General features: G+C 44.5%; 1 protein-coding gene across 1 annotated transcript; it reads left to right on the top strand.

Moving 5' to 3' along the window:
- The first annotated feature begins 2,797 nt into the window (after positions 1 to 2,797).
- LOC121837103 lies at positions 2,798 to 5,347 on the top strand. The gene is made up of 2 exons (XM_042292560.1): positions 2,798 to 3,804; positions 4,399 to 5,347. The coding sequence occupies exons 1-2, from the start codon at positions 2,798 to 2,800 to the stop codon at positions 5,345 to 5,347; spliced, it is 1,956 nt and encodes a 651-aa protein (XP_042148494.1).
- The last annotated feature ends 11,773 nt before the right edge of the window (positions 5,348 to 17,120 follow it).

Below are 17,120 nucleotides of genomic sequence, written 5' to 3'. Positions count from 1 at the left end.
TCACCTTGTCAATGTATTCTTCAAAAACCGGTCTTCAAAAAAATTACTATAAGCTATAAGCTTCAATTTCTTTAGAATACTTAAGCACCCGCGAGCGGGAAGCCTAAGCTTCGCTCTCTAGCCATTGTTGTAGAAAACGTCCTCCCAATACCTTGAAGGACGATAAAAAATGGTCGTTCTTTTGCCCGCAAGAAAAATAAAGCGGTGCACTTTTTACTTAAGTTCACCATTTACTAAACCAAGGCCATCCTTTGGCAGGCTCAGAAACAAGTGGCCGCACCTCATGCGCTGTAAAGGTGATTCCAACACGAAAGTGGCAAAGAAACGGTGCACAGTGCAAATTTCACTTGACGCGTACGGCCTCGCTTGGGACGCATACCATATGGATAGAAAAATAAACACACATTGGACACAAAGGCCCGACTAGACTGCGACATCTCTCTACCCTGCCACTCTAACACTTTGACCCTTAACTGACTCAGAGCTATTAGCCCACCTCCCATGCTGAGGCGCTCGATGTTCAAATTCACTCCCAAGTAGTTCCTGACCGAGTCAGAAAAACTGGTGCTGAGAAATTTTTCCGGCTTAAAGTTCCAGTTACCGAGCCACGCTCCCATCGACTTCTTGGCATTCTTTTGGGTACCTGAGGTACTGAAGAAGTCGCCGATATGTTGTACAGCTGCATGCACTTGTCCTCTCGACGAGTACAGTACTGTCACATCGTCCGCATATGCAAACACATTCATGGAGCGCGCCGGCAAAGCGAATCAGTGGGGGTTCACATAACCCGCGATAGCTCTGCACAGAGGCTCGAGGTAAAGCGCAAACGGGATGGGCCACATTGGCCATCATTGATGGACAGATCTGTTTATGGGAATAGAGGTAGTCCTGTTCCCGTTCACCAACAGGTAAATCGAGACGTCTCGGCGGCACAGCCGCACGTACTTCAGCAGCCGCCCTCCGGCCCCACAATACTCTAGGAGGCTGAAGAGGAAAGAGTGAGAAACTTGATCGAAGGACTTGCTCAGGTTCGCTTGAAGCGCTGCGAGGCGGCTTCGCACACGAACGATTCACGTAGTGTGTAGATTGGTGGCGATGGTTCTCCCTTTCAGACGGTAGCTTTAGCGTTCGCCTACAACAACCATTGCGCTAACGTCGAGCCGTGGGGCAAGTATCTTGGCCAGCACATTGTAGTCCGTTGGTAGACAGCTGGTAGGACGGAATTTGTCTACGCAGTATTCTCCCTCTCCATGCTTCTTCGGGACGAGAACGTTCAGCGCCTTGTAAAATAATTGTAACTGAACAGAGACTGACATAAGACTCTTGTCCGTTTACAAAGAAGAAGAAGATGAAAGGGCGGGGGCTGGCGCGAGGGAGCCATTGGGTCGGTAAAACGAAGGTTTCCAACAAAGTCGGTTGTCCTGTCTTTCACGAATCGACCTCACAAGGTCACCGACAAACTCATCAGTCGACGAATAGAGAGCTTCAATGTGCAACAATTAATGGTGCAAGACACCCGAGACCTTTGGAAGCGAGGAATCAACATCAGGATGGATTGGCTGAAGACGAAGCGGAGGGTTCGACGGAGCCAGAACACGAAGATAATTACCGATATCACGACTGCGCTCCAGTCAACAACCCTTGACATCAACTCCCTGAAGAACCTACGAGACAGGCTGATCGCCAGCAACGAGGAACTCCGCAAGGTCAACGAAGAGATTGAGCCGCTGATCACCGATGCCGACCTCGAAGCGGACTACGTTGCTGTGGCAGACACCAACGACGAAGTAGCAAGAGCCCTCAGTGAGGTACGCAACAAAATGGAGCGTCAACCGGCAGCACCAGCCATTTACCAGGTGGGAGACGACGGTGACAGAGTCATACCCCAGGCCACGGGCGTGAAACTCCCTAAACTACAACTACTGCAGTATCAAGGTGAGCTTACCCTCTGTCAGCCCTTCTGGGAGCAATTCCAAACTGCCGTTCACCGTAACAATATCTAGGCTCCCCGCTAAGTGGGCCAGCTGCCAGTGCTATCTCCGGGCTACAAGCAATGGCAGAGTGCTACAAAGACGCCATAGAAATACTATCCGAACGCATCGCGAACAAGCAACGCATTCAGCGTGTGTACCTCTAAAGTCTGCGAAGCCTACCAACGGTGAAGTCAGATCGAGATGCATGAGGACTACGGAATATTTACGACCACGTCCAGACCAACATTCGTGGCTTGCGTGCCCTAGGCGTTTCGAGTGCAACGTATTCTACTATGATGGTGGACGTACTCCTGTCCAACCTCCCAACCGATATAGTGGTAGAGTACCATCGACTCTAAAGATACGGGATAGGGCTTGGAGTTCCAATTAATGGGAGAGAAAGAGCCGGAACGACTGACGATGGACAACCGTTGGACGACGTCTCGCCTTCGCCAACAGATGCAGGTGAGGAGTTGGATAAACTCTCGCGTTTTATGCGCGTGGAGATAGAGAGCAGAGAACAGTCATCGCCACTCGAGCGAAGGCCGACAACCGTGCCAACAGTGGCTCAAAATCAGAGGCAAGGCGGCAATCCACCATCAACGTTGGTGTTGCACACTAGCGGAACAGACAACACCTGCTTCTTTTGCAACTACCGAGCTCACCGTACCGGTGATTGTCCATCGGATATCACACTAGATGAGAGAAAGAAAATGCTAGCGCAAGACATGAGATGCTTTCGTTGCACGAAGCGAGGTCACCGATCAAGGGATTACCGTAGTCAACAGAGATGTACCAGATGCAGGGGAAGACATGTCACCTCAATGTGTTACCCGGCGTGGGAAGCTTTCTCAACAGTTCAGGAGACTGCCAACGTTCTTACCGCCGGTAGTACCCCGACAGTACAGACTCCGAGCGCCCTATTACAAACGTTCCGAAGCTGGGTTGGAACCGGCCTGAACCGAGCTTACATCCGCGGCGTTATCGACGGAGGGAGCCAAAAGACTTTCATCAGGGAAGACTTGGCTAGGAAGCTTAACTTGAAGGTTGTCGGGGAACGTATCATGCAACTCAACATCTTTGCTTGCAGTGACTCAAACAGGTCTAGGCAGAAGTTCACCGTAGTTAGAATTCATATTAGGGGCCAATATAAGACAACGGATCATGTCTTAGAAGCAGTCGTCGTGCCTTTCATCTGCCAAAACATCATAGAAACTCCAGTAGAGCACACATTTCTCAAGACTATCCCAGGAGACATCGCCGACAAGTTGATGTTTCCATCGAGTCAAGTGGAAGCGGGCATAAGCCTTTTAATTGGAGCGGACCAGATGTGGAAATTGTTGACCGGCGAGACACGCCACTCATCTTGCAACACCGGGCTAGTAGCCATCGCAACGACTTTGGGATGGACCTTTCAGGGTCCAACGAGCACAGTGAGTGTCTTATCAGATAATACCACAAATTTGATGGTGTACGTGTTGAACGTGGGATGGGCTGACGAAGAAGAGGATGCAGCGTTAAAACATTTCTGGGAACTAGAGACCATTGGAATCGTGGATGAACCTATGGATAAGAAACAACAGGAAGAAAAGGTGTTTGAGCAATTCAAGGAAAACATCAGACATAAGAACGGTCGGTACGAGGTCGCGTTGCCGTGGAAGGAGACAAAAACGACCCTTGGAGATAATTACATGATTGCCAACACCAGACTCCGAAGTCTAGTACGCCGTCTCACACAAGATGGCTCTATCGCCCAGTATGACAAAGCAATACGTAGTTACTTTAAAGATGGACACGCCGAAGAGATAGAATTAAATGCATCAACCTACAGGCACGTTTATTACATGCCTCATCGAGCAGCAATTCGACTTAACTCGGAGTCAACTAGACTTAGAGTAGTATTCGACGCATCTTCCCATGCAGCAAACACCGGATCTCTCAATGATCACCTTGAAAAGGGTCCAACGATCAACGCGGAGCTTTTTCCCGTCCTACTTAGACTTCGAATGCAGAAGGTGGCCATCACAGCAGACACACAGAAGGCGTTTTTACAAATAGTAATCTCGGAGCGTGACAGGGATGCGCTCCGGTTTCTTTGGTTTGAAAATACACCCAAACCCAACGAGCCACTGCCAAACACGAAGGAGTGGCGCATGACGAGGGTTCCTTTTGGAACAACGTCCAGTCCCTTCCTACTCGGGGCTACGATACAGCACCACTTGCAAAACGTGAGTGGACCTAACAGCGACCTCGCAACTATTTTACTCCGATCCTTTTACGTGGACGACCTGCTAACTGGAGCAGCGAACATTAAGGAGGCACAGCGACTCGCTGACGGAGCAATGACTTTACTCAGGAAAGCAGGCATGGAACTGCAAAAATGGAACGCCAATTCTTCTCAACTCTAGAAACTCTTTGATCAAAGAGCAGATAACGTCGATCATTCATCCGAAAATAAGCCATTTAAGTCCCCCGAGGTCACCAACATGTTGGGATTGGTGTGGGATAAAAACGCGGATTATTTCAAGTTCTCTGCTCATCAACTCTTGGAGATACTTTCTACAAATCTGAACACAAAGCGCTCCGTACTCAAGGCCTCGGCTAGGATTTTCGATCCCCTCGGTTTCCTGTCGCCGTATGTCATAAGAGGGAAAATTTCATTCCAACGTATATGGCAATGCGGACTTGGATGGGATGAGGTTCTGACAGAGGCTCTTTTGCAAGAGTGGAAATCCTGGTGCGCCGATTTAACGGAATTACCACAAATCACGACGCCGAGATATCTGCTGGGTGTCGAAGGTGAAAGCGAGCTGGTGATTCACATCTTCACCGACGCTAGCCCTCTGGCGTATGGTACCTGCGCATATCTCCGTGCAGTGAACAGGAAAGGAGAAGTCAGCGTGAATCTGATATTTTCCAAGGCTAGAGTTGCTTCACTGAAGACACTAAACCTTCTACGACTAGAACTGATGGGAGCGCTATTGGGGGCGCGCATTGCTACATATCTTCGTAGCTCATTGTTGGGCCACACCGTTACAATATGGTACTGGACAGATTCTACTATAACACTTGGTTGGATTAAGGGATTGGCAGCCGAGTGGCAACCCTTTGTGTGCAATAGGGTGGCAGAAATACAAGCACTCAGTGATTCGTCCAGTTGCCACCACTGCCCAGGTTACGAGAACCCAGCCGACGCTTTCACTAGAGGAAAGACTGTAGTACAGCTAGAGACTCAACAGGTACGGTGGTCAGGGCCGGAATGGCTTGCCCTCGAACAGCGAAACTGGCCAGTTAGTACACCCGTAGAGAACCTTGAAGACATTGATGGGGAGAAACAGCAGCGAACCGGAAACGCTGCTGACTGTTGTACATGAACAAGCTGCGCTTTTTACGATTGAAACTTTCAGCAGCTACACCAAGATGTTGCGGGTAATTGCTTGGGTTAAAAGATTTGAGCACAATTGCCGCCAGAATAATGGGTCAGCTGAACTACCATTGACTACAGAAGAGATGACGGATGCGGAACTTTTCTGGATTAAACACACTCAAAATGAGTGCTTCGATAAGGAGATACAAGAGATGATACAAACTGGGAGAATTGCTACAAGATCTAAAATAAGTGATCTACAGCCGTTTCTTGATGAAACCGGAATCATGCGCATACAAGGCAGTCTTCATCAAGCTACCTTGACGAAAGACGTAAGACACCCTATCCTTTTATCGGGGGACCACCCGTACACTAAGCTGCTGGTCACTGCAACACACCTTAGAACAGTATACGGAGGCCTGCAGGCCACATTGAGAGAACTACGTGAAAGATTTTGGCTGCCAGGAGCACGAAGAATCGTGAAGAAGATCCTCGCTCAATGCCGGACCTGTCGGTGGTTCAGCGCAAAGCCAGCCACGGCTCCAGTAGCTCCACTACCGCGGGACAGGGTGGAAGAGGGACACCCATTTCAGGTTGTAGGAGTCGACTTTGCGGGGCCGTTATTCGCCAGCTCAAAGGGACAATGTGCTAAAACGTACATTGCTCTCTTCACTTGTGCGACTACTCGCGCAATACACCTCGAGTTAGTATCCTCTACGACCACCGCATTGTTTCTCTTGGTTTTCAGGAGATTCGTGGCTAGAAGAGGAATTCCGACCACAATTTATAGTGACAACGCATTAACATTTAAAAGAGCAGCGAAGGATCTGAAAGCTCTATGGGAGGCTATTCGCAGTACCGGAACACAAGACTTCTGCAGTACCCACCGAATAGCCTGGAAGTTCATCGTAGAGCGGGCCGCCTGGTGGGGCGGCTGGTGGGAAAGAATGGTGCGATCGGTGAAAACCTGCATGAGGAAAGGTCTGGGACGACGAAGTCTGTCTTTTGAAGAGCTAACTACTGTACTGACCGACATCGAAGCAGCAATCAACTCTATACCCTTGACCTACTTACACGCAGATAACAGCGAACCAACAGCCTTAACTCCGGCTCACTTACTCATCGGACGACGATTGACAACCCTGCCAGGGACGGAGCCGCCACACCCAGTCGCGTCCTCAAGAGGTGCGCTTTCACGACGGTGGCAATATCGACAGAAGCTCATGAACAATTTCTGGGTACGCTCAAAAAAAGAATACCTCCTAGAGCTTCGATCAGCACACCTAGCAACGCCTTTAACAGCCGACCACCGAAAATTGGAGACGTGGCACTTCTGCACGACGACATTGCCCCGAGACATCTGTGGACCTTGGTTCGTGTCATTGATGTACTATCTGGAAGAGACGGAAATCTGAGGGCATGTTCCATAAAACTACCATCCGGTTCAGTGACACGAAGACCAGTACAACTGCTGTACCCATTGAAAGCCATTTGAACTTCAATGTATTTCCTCGCGTTGTGGGGGCGGGGAGGATATATGTAAAATAATTGTAATTGAACAGAGACTAACATAAGACTCTTGTCCACTTACAAAGAAGAAGATGAAAGGGCAGGGGCTGGCGCGAGGGGAGCCATTGGGTCAGTAAAACGAAGGTTCCCAACGAAGTCTTTCGTTGGGAACCTTCCTGTCTTTCACGAATCGACCTCACAAGGTCACCGACAAAGTCATCAGTCGACGAATAGAGAGCTTCGATGTGCAACATGCCTGTCGCATGGATGGCGGCAGCAGATTGCGTCGCAGAGCATCTCCGAAGATGTCACGAAGGATCGGGGCAAGTTCACTCAGGAACGCCTTATAGGGAGCACTGCCAAAACCATCGATCCCTGGGGACTTCAGTGGAGCGAGTTATTCAATGGCCCTCTCGATGTTTGCGACGGAACGCTTCTTCTTAATTTCCTTTCGCAGCTCCTCCTATAATTTTGGAAGCGGCACTCCGAGTGGCCGGAGCGGCTAAAGGCTTTCCGTTTCTGTAAATGAATTCATGTTCGCTGTACCGAAAGCGTTTACCATATCGTCTTCCTCCGTCACCGGCGTGTCTTGGACACAAAGTGACGTCACCCGCTTCTGGGTGGCACTCTTCCTTTTCTTTTTGAATAATTTTTTTTTCGGCTTTTCGTCTGTCTTTAACGCCAACGTGCGATAGCGAATTATTGCCCCTCGGTACTGCTCCTCGAGGATCTCGAGAGGCCGCCCCTCCCAGTCACTCATGTCTTCAGTGAAGACAATAGGAGTCTTGATTTCCTCCTTGAACAGAGTTGAAAGCATTTTCATTCGTGCGCGCTTTTACGCTCGTGCTTGGGCTGCTATTTCATGACTGAATTTGCGCGCGGACCACTTTATACCTTCTTTCAGCACTTTCCACTGAATTGTGTTGATCGGGAGATTTTTTTAGCACCTCGTAAGATTTTCTTTATTGTCTCGCAAAGCTTTTCGCCTTTCGAAAAACTCTCGTTTATTTTCCAGCCGCTCCACCATGATGACGCTAAGTGTTCTGCGAGCAACCGTTCCCATCGAAAGGATGACGCATGCATGATCCGAAAAAGCTATGGGGACGGCTTCGTAGATAAGGCCGGCGGTGGCCAGTCCGCTTGAAACGTAGACCCTATCGAGCATTACGTAGAAGTAAGGCTCGATGGGGTATCCTCCCCGGGATTCAGTGGGTGAATCCCGGGAAGGGGACTGTCGTCAGCTGGGTGACGTCTTGAAGGTTGATGTCTCGAAGCAGCATGAGCAGCTCGATCAAATTCGAGTCTGCTTTTGCGCCCTTCGAGCAATTCACCGGATTCAAGACACAATGAAAGTCACCGGCAAGCACAGTTTTTCACGGGGTATCCATGTGCAGTCGCAAGGACTCGATAAGTTATTTCTGGTTCGCTGCGTCGCTCGAAGCTTAGAACGACGCCAACTTGCAAATTTCATTTTGGTATATCACCCCTACCGCGCAAATTCTTCCATTCATATTTGTTTCATCTCCGGGCAAAAATTTATGCCTCTTCTTTTTCTAACCATGACGACCTTTCCAGTGCTCTTTATCCCGGTAGACATGAAAATCGCGTAGTTCTGCGCTACAACGCGAGCAATGACATCAACTTCTGCATTCATGGACAGTTTAGTTTCTTGCAGAAACATCCCCTCAACCTTCTTTTCAAGAAAGAAGTTGAACACCCAATGTTTACGTGGTTGTACTAATAAACTGACGCAGTTTAACGTGGCAAACCTTATACATTTGACGTTTTAGTTTATATCGCTGTTTCAGCCAGAGTTAAAGCCGATGAAGAGCGAAAGAAAAGAACAAAATGCCTCCACCTACTCCGGTGGTTTCCGGCGGTGGTCCGTGTGAGGTCGTGGCATTGGGTTTAACCTACCTGGCCCGTCGTCAATCGGTGGCCTTTTGCCGCTTGCGGCCCGACCGTCGCGTTTGGTCGTCATTCGCAACGCGCTGGTCTAGGGTAGGCTTCAAATTTTAACCGGAGTTGCTCTGGTCGTAATCGTCATCAGTCGCCACCTCGGCTGCAACGTCCTGGTCTTCCGCGGATTCCGAAGCCTGCCTCTTCACCGTGACGGCGTTCACTGGAACCTTGACTTCCCCGCCGCCGGGCGTGCTCACCGTAGGTGCTACGGAGACGTCTGCAGGGGGCCACTGTGACTAGAGGAGACTTGGATAACGTGAGATAACTTTGCTATGCCAGGGGGCAAAGCATCTGGCTAACAGTGTGGCTACATAATATGATCCTGTTACGTAATTTCATGTCACGGAAAGATTAAAAAGACCTGGGGATAGTAGTTAAGCTTATAGGAGACGCGTCACTATATCAAATTAGCCACAAAAAAAAAACATGTCTAAACTCAACCACATACCGCAGAGCATACCACGGAACGACACATTATGTATATACTGACTTTCTACGGTGGATGAAGGAATTTTCTTTGTCTTTTGCATAAAGAATTTCTTTTAAATTTATCAATGAGAGCATGTTTTTTGGTGTGTTTTTTTCCTGTAATTTTGTGTATAATGTTCCCAGAGGTGAGACCGCGGGCCATTTTCACGCATTCCAATCTCACCTCCGCAACCATGAACACACTCGCGTTTGTCTTATGACTCTATTGTTTTTATTCAGCGTCAGTATATGATAGCACGTTTCAGTATTAATATGATGGTCAGTGGTTCTTAAAATATGCATAAGTTAACTACTTTCGATGACGGAAACAGTAAGAAATTTGACCTTCTATATATAAATAAGTTTCATTACATTGGAGGGAACCATACAAAATGTTGATTCTTCTTCTTAAGTGGTCTGCGCTGACTGCGAACATATTAATGTCGACTCGATGGGCATGCAAACGAAGTCACACTATTAAGAAATTGAACATTGGTCTGTCCAGCTTTCTTGCATGTTTATAGAAAGAGCCGGAGAACATATGATATATAGTATTTCTAACAAAAATATCATACAGCACATGAGTAGTAATCCCTGTGGTTTCGAAAACGAAAAGAAGCAGGCATACCTTTTTAAATAAATAGGAGTAGGAATCTTTTTGTTTCGCGCATGTTTATATGTTCAGCGTGCAACTTATTCACGTAATTTTTATTTGTTCGTTCAACACGCCTAAAAAACTATTTTCTGAGCGAACTGTCTTGTTGAGGCACTAACACGTTCAAGGCGTTTTCTATTTTAACTGAATGAACCGTCTTAACTGCCGGTTTTCGATTAAAGAGGCTATTGTTATAATAGTCAACGGGTCCTTTCGATGAAAAGTTCTGCTCACGAATGTCCCTATCCAGAAAGTAGGAAATTTTATTTGCGCACCAAATTTAATTGAGAAGTTACCTCAGAAAAACCAAACAAAAAACAGGTTTTTTTAATCAACGACAACTTCTTAAAAACCAGAAAAATTAATTAACGTTTTGAATAGTTATAATGCTGAACTCTTACTCAAATGATCCGGTCATGTGACCTGAACTATTGAGACATTCATGAATATAGCCCTACAATCTTATTGTTTTGTCGTGCCTAACGAGACATAAATTTTATTCCAGATATGGTCATTGGCAAACAAAGCTAGTAAATAAGTTATTGTAAGTGTTACTACTGGCTCATGAAAATGCGGTTTTAAAGCATCTGATCTGTCAGCATATAATTCATTTGGAATGTGTCGTAATATTGTCCTTAATATATTTAGGGAATTTGTGATTGTGTTATTGCTAGTGCTATAAACCGGCACTTTCATAATAAGTTCATAATAACTTTCTATAAAATCGGGCATGGCGTCAAATCAGAAATCTACAGTTTTATTTATTAGTACTCCCAATAAGCTAACCGGTCGGCCACTTACCTCTACCTGGTGAGATTATTTTCTGTGCTCCTCTAAAGATATATATGACAATAGCCTCCTGCAGTGGTTCATAACATTACTGAGCAATCTGTTTGTTCGAGGGTCTTGGCACGCCTTTAAACGTGCAAAATAACTGAAGCCTGTATATTTTTGGGTAAAAATTGTATTAAAAGCGCATCCGTTCCCTCAAGTTTATCGGGAGGTTTTAATAACTGTAAGCTCCCTCGCGATTTTCTGGTTGTAACTTTGCGGAGCAAGGCTTCGAGTAATAAAGAACAGTCCTAATGTTGGAAGTTGACTAGTGATAGGTTTAAGGCTCGTTCATCCAGTTGCGTTCGAGTGTGACTGCAATAATGAACTAGCGTGTCGTGAAGACTGCTTGCGTCGAACTGTTGCTATGGCGACACTTACGAGAAAACAATCGGGAGGCTCTGTGCTGCACCTTGCAACGCAGCGCAACGCGGTCGCCGCAAATGTTTGAACCAATAAATTGAAAATATTTTCCCGAAAATATAGTGCTCTTCTATAGTAAAAATTCGCTTATACATCCAATATCACACATACAAAAAAAATGCACGACTTGTGCGATTTAGAAAGATTTGAAAAAATCATTACAACCAGGAACTGCGAGGATTGTAAGTGTTAGCGGTAGTCAAAGTTCTGAGCCTCTGAGTTTGTTCGGTACTCCCGATTTGTCAAAAGTGGAAAGTTAGGTTACATATTCATACACATATATTGGTATGCGACATACATATTGTCACAATCGGTTTTGTCGGAGGACGTTCACTCACACCGTCAGAACAAAATATATTTGTACGTAAACTAAACCGTGTGTAGGTATAGAGATAATAGAAGTGATTCCCATGGCAATCTTGCCTCATCTAAGACACGGCTAAAAACGTTAGTCACCTTTGCCGATCATGATCAGTTTGCTTCCATGCAGCAGGTTAAGAAAACGGAACAAGCTCCTCCCACAAAGCCCTACATTATTTCCTCTTTCGCAGAGCGAACGCTGGAGAGAAGGCGAGAGAAGGGGAGGGTTCACACGCCTTCTCTCCACCGTTCTATCCTGCGTTCCTTAACCGGCAACAGAGTGCAGGCAGACTTATACAAAGAATGCGTTCCAGGTCAAAGCGCTCTCAAAGACACCATTGGCGTTCAGCATATTTGTTCATACAGTGTTGTCGATTTAGTGGATTTCCTTCTAGACTTAGTTATTTCATAATTTGTCTGGCGGCAGAAATCGCCGTTTTGAGGTTGACGGTATTTTTGGGGGTTCTCACGAGATGTTAGCCTTTTTTTCTGGCGGACTAAACTGCTCTCAAGCTTACATTTATCAATCGTAAATAGGTTAACTTCTGTGGTAAGTTCGAGACATCGGGTCGGTATCTTTGCATATTCTGAACAAACATTTTGTAAGCGGAAATGATTATTGCGACGCAATTGAAATATTACCATGGCAAACATTCAAACATACTTTGCACTGATTTGGGCGTCAACGTAATATTTCGACTCCCTAGTGAACAATGCATGTACACCAATTCAGAAAATTTAGGGCCTATGGTATTCAAAATCCTCATACCGATTATTGGAAGTTTCAAGGAACGTCACACACGTCAGATACCGCTACAAGAGAATATAAATTTTTAAAAAGCATGTAAACTTGGGTACTGCAAGTTTTAGCTGCCTCCAGATATTGCACAAAAACACAAAATATCGGAACTAGGTATTAGCATGCACGTCGGCAGGTATGGCTAGGCACCAGTGGGTAATTCCATTCGAATTACTGGGACGGGCGTGGGGGAGGAACTTGTAATGGCAGCCACATTAATTTCATTTTATTTTTATTTCAAATGAAAAAATAATATATTCCACCCTGGAGCAATATAAAACTAAAAAAGATTTGCGCAGTGTAACAACGAAAATCACGCAATAGCTTTCTATACAACAGCTACAAACTTCATAGGGATTTTCGCGCACCCCAGACGTGGCCGAGGTAATAACTTCATAATTATAAGTGAGATAACTCAACGGAAAGTTTACAACGTGATTCTTTGCTCTTTTTTAAAAAAATATATCTGCAATTATTAGGAAATAAATAATACAACCTCGTCAGTGCGCAACTTTATTTTCTTTATTTTCGCGGGCTTGATATTTTGCAAATCTTGTAGGTTTCGAGAATATGTTACGTGGGCACAAAGTTTTGCGATTATGAGTTGTTTGCTATGTATTCTTTACCATAGAAAATATATTCGAGGGATCTAGTTTTCGCGATAAAATTCGGGCCTCCAGGATGTTAAAAGTCCAGCAGTTTCCTTGTATCTTTGCATTTCCTGTCACGAAAACTTATATAAACAACTGGCTATAATATACCATTCTTTGAAGGAGAGGATAGGGTCGAGTCCCTCTTAGCTTTCCCCGCGTTCTTGCTGTGCTGCTGACTCAATCCTTCGATACCGATCGGGGAAAGGGGGTGCCTGGGTTAGAAAGTTGAGGGAAAGGGTGTGGAACAATTATGCATGGTGTCCCACCCTCAACAAACATAGGAGGGAGGCGGGATCCGAATCCCCCTCACCAAACACAATGTGGGTACCGACCCCCCCTGGTGATTCATAATATTTAATGCGTGCACCGAGACACGGAGAAGGAATATAGACAAGAAGTTGTGTATCTATGTTTTCTGTTGGCTTTGTTTTTTGTTGACACAGGTTATATACACTAGGTGACTGCGGTAATAGAGTTCTGTTGTGAGTTAGCTCTGTGTCTCTGTCTACCTTCCTTGTCAGCGTCTCTTTACGCTTTTTAATTATTAAAAATTAATCCTGATCTTGCGCCTTAAATTCAGGGGACTTGTAAAAAAATTCGGAAATCCTTCATCAGGTTTTTGAGTTTTGAGTTGACAACACCCTGTGATTCAACAAATATTTCTACATCGAAGGTTCAATAAATGTCCACAACAGTATGATCTTATATTGAGGATCGCAAATGTGCTATTACGCTTCTGGTGCCGTCGCACAACTGCAATATATTAGAGTGCGTAAGCAAACACAACTGGGCGAACATTAATATTGACTTGCGGAAATTATACCTCTGCGCGAACAACCACAACACAAAAGTCTTCCATAACAGCAAAACCAGGCATAAAGTACAAACATTTATTTTAAATAATTGAAATCTGATGTCCGGTCAAAAGAACGTTGACTGACGGTCTTTTAATGTGTTTTTTTTTTTTTTTGAGATCATGCAATTATCCGACCCTGCCCGAAATCAATTCTTAGGCGAAGTACCAAAAACGCTTGTCACAAATCACAAAAACAAATTATTAAGAAACATTTATGTTTTCTATGCAATGTCTAGAATCTGGCTGAGAGTAGGAATAGGTTCTAATAGCGGCATAAATGTTTGCGCTTTTTAATATTTAACAATTAGTAATATTTTAGTGATTTAATGATCCACAGGTAAAACCCCATTAGTAACACATCTGTATCAAAATGTCCTCTCTGCTGATCAAAATTATCAACAACCATGACTTCTACAAAACGGTTAAATAGTTTATACAGTCGAAAGTAGAGTATTAGTCGTATTAAGCATAAAACATCACACCTTTTGTATACTAGCGTTAAGTTCAAGCCGAGTTAATGTTTTAATTTCTTAGCTTCTCACAAAGTTCCACCACTAGCAGTTATATGACATAACATTCCGATTTTATTAATCGTAACCTCGTAAATTTTTTTGAGAACTTTAACTAACAAAAATTATTACAATATTTTGATCGCCAGTATAGCTATAATACTGACTTCCGTCTGCCTTTCTGCCCCTTCCCCTTTCTTTTTGGTCGCACGGCATTTATTGACCGTTAATTTCGTTTCCGAACCAAAACGTCTGCACTGTGCATTCTCTCGATAGTTTCTTGTATTACCTTGCGCGCTTTGAGGCCTCTTAACAAAAAGAGACATGTCAAGCTATACTGAATGCCCGTTCAGAGCTGCATGTTCACAGTGGCGTGGTTGGCTTTTGCGTGCTGCTTGAGGGGCTCGTGACCGCGTTAGCATTTAAAATATGATCCGGTGCGCCGATCAAACACCAATATAAATGGCAGATTGTATGCCCACATAATAATGCCTATCATCTGAACCCTTTTGCATTGCAGATCCATGATTTCCTCCGGCAACTCGCGTCTTCGACGGACCTTATTTGAAGTGACCCGAATCGCGGCTTGTCGGAAGTTATTTCTGCTCATGAAAAATTATTTTGTTTTTGGCTTCTCGTGCGTCTTAGAGGAGAAAAAAGTCTATGTTTTAGCAACAATCGGCGTAGTACGTTGTCGAAATATGAATAGAGCATTCAGATTTTTTAAAAGTGTTCTTGAAACAAGAATACAACGCCGCTGGTATTCATGGTACTCATGAGGAACTCGTTGTTCCGAACAATGTGTATTTCATTTCATTTCATTTATTATGTCTCTAAGGGCCCGAAGGCATTACAGAAAGTAGTGAGACACAGTAAATATAACAAAGCAAATAACGACGAAAAGGTAAAAATACACAAAATAACTATAAACATCATTGAACACGTTAGTAATGGCACTGTACATGGAATAAGACAAATAACAATGAAAAGGCAAACAATACAAAAAAATTACTACTAAACATCATGCAACAGGTTAGTAATGGCAATCTTAAATTTACTTGAGGCAGTGATTCTGACAATGGCTTCGGGAAAGCGGTTCCAGTCAATCGAGATTTGAGGCAAAAAAGATGCATTCAAGGTAGATGTGCTGCAATGAGGGATCCCAACATTTAATTGATGATGAGTGCGTGATGACATGTAAAATGGTTCAGAAAATAGTGCTTGGCGGAAAGTAGGGTTAGAGTGATATATCTTATGGAACAAGCATCTTTTGCAACAAGCATCTTTTGACGAAGAGAATGAGTGGGCAAGGATAGAGATGTTTTCATTAAAGTGGTGCTAGGTGTGCAAATATAGTTAGAAAGTATAAAACGGACGGAGTGGCTTTGAATGGATTCTACGGCAGATGCAAGGGTGATACCAGGGTTCCAGATTGAGGCGGCATATTCAAGTTTAGGGCGAATTAAGGTTTTATAAATTAGAAACTTTAATGAAAGAGGCGCAAGGTAAAAGTTTCTTTTGATGTATCCTAATAATTGATTAGCGTTTTTCGTGACATAGTCGACATGAATTTCCAGGACAGATCATTGTAAATGTGAACACCGAGGTATTTATAAGAGGACACAGGAAGAAGGGTAGAGTTATTGATGGAGGAGGAAGGGCAAATGTTAATTTGACGAGAGACACACGTGGATTTACATTTAGAGATGTTAAGTTCCATAAGCCAGTCGTTGCACCATTGGGTTACATTGTTAGTATCGGTCTGAGGAGCACAGATGTCGGAGTCGTTAAGGATTTCTTTGTAACCAACACAATCGTCAGCAAAACGACTAATAGAAAAGGAGACACGGGTAGGGGGATAATTAATATAAAAAAGAAATAGTACTGGACCGAGTACAGCACCTTGTGTGACACCGGAGTTGACAGGCGAGTATGGAGAATTAGTTCCGTTAAAGTAGGCAAACTGAAGACGGTTAGTCAGAAAGGCGTCTATCCAAGCGAGTATGTATGGGCAGATGTTAAGGCTACTAAGTTTATGGAGATGAAGGGCGTGAGGAACTTTCTCGAAAGCTTTGGAAAAATCAAGGAATATGCGGTCAGTTCTGGAACCCTGGTCGAGAAGAAGGGCGTGAGGAACTTTGTCGAAAGCTTTGGAAAAATCAAGGAATATGCGGTCAATTCTGGAACCCTGGTCAAGTGTGACATGGAGAGTATGAGTAAAGGTTAGAAGTTGGGTTTCGCATGAGTAAAACTTCAGAAAACCATGTTGTGTTTGTGTTAAGGAAAGAGTTAGAATCCAGAACATTAGCAAGTTGAGAGTAGATTACGTGTTCAAGGATTTTGCATGGTATACTTGTTATAGAAATAGGACGATAGTTAGATGGATTTTGTTTATCGCCACCTTTGTGCACAGGAACCACCTTCCCCGTCTTCCAATCCAATGGCAAGACATCATGTTGGAGTGACTGAGAAAAATCTTGGACAGGATAATGCTAGAATACATTTTAGTGTTTCTCAAAACTTTTGTGTTAATGTTACCAGTCCCCAACGCAGAAAACATTTTTAGGTTATCAATAATTTTGGCGATTCCTTCACTATTTAAAACAACAGGATGCATAGGCCAAAAACCACAGGCGGTAATTACAGGGAAACAAGAACTAACTGGAATAGAGAAAGATTTAGTAAACACTTAATTTAAAACGCAAGAGCACTGATCATTGGATAATTCATCTCCATCAGCATCCCTAAGCGTTAT

This window comes from Ixodes scapularis, unplaced genomic scaffold (assembly GCF_016920785.2).
Source record: "Ixodes scapularis isolate PalLabHiFi unplaced genomic scaffold, ASM1692078v2 PGA_scaffold0__279_contigs__length_252992795, whole genome shotgun sequence".
Taxonomy (NCBI): domain Eukaryota; kingdom Metazoa; phylum Arthropoda; class Arachnida; order Ixodida; family Ixodidae; genus Ixodes; species Ixodes scapularis.
This window is presented reverse-complemented; position numbering and strand designations above follow the sequence as displayed.

Coding starts and splice junctions, on each gene's coding strand:
- LOC121837103 (XM_042292560.1), top strand. CDS start 2,798: ATGTGTTACCCGGCGTGGGAAGCTTTCTCAACAGTTCAGGAGACTGCC. Junction 3,805..4,398: donor TTAAATGCATCAACCTACAG/GCACGTTTATTA, acceptor CTTTGATCAAAG/AGCAGATAACGTCGATCATT.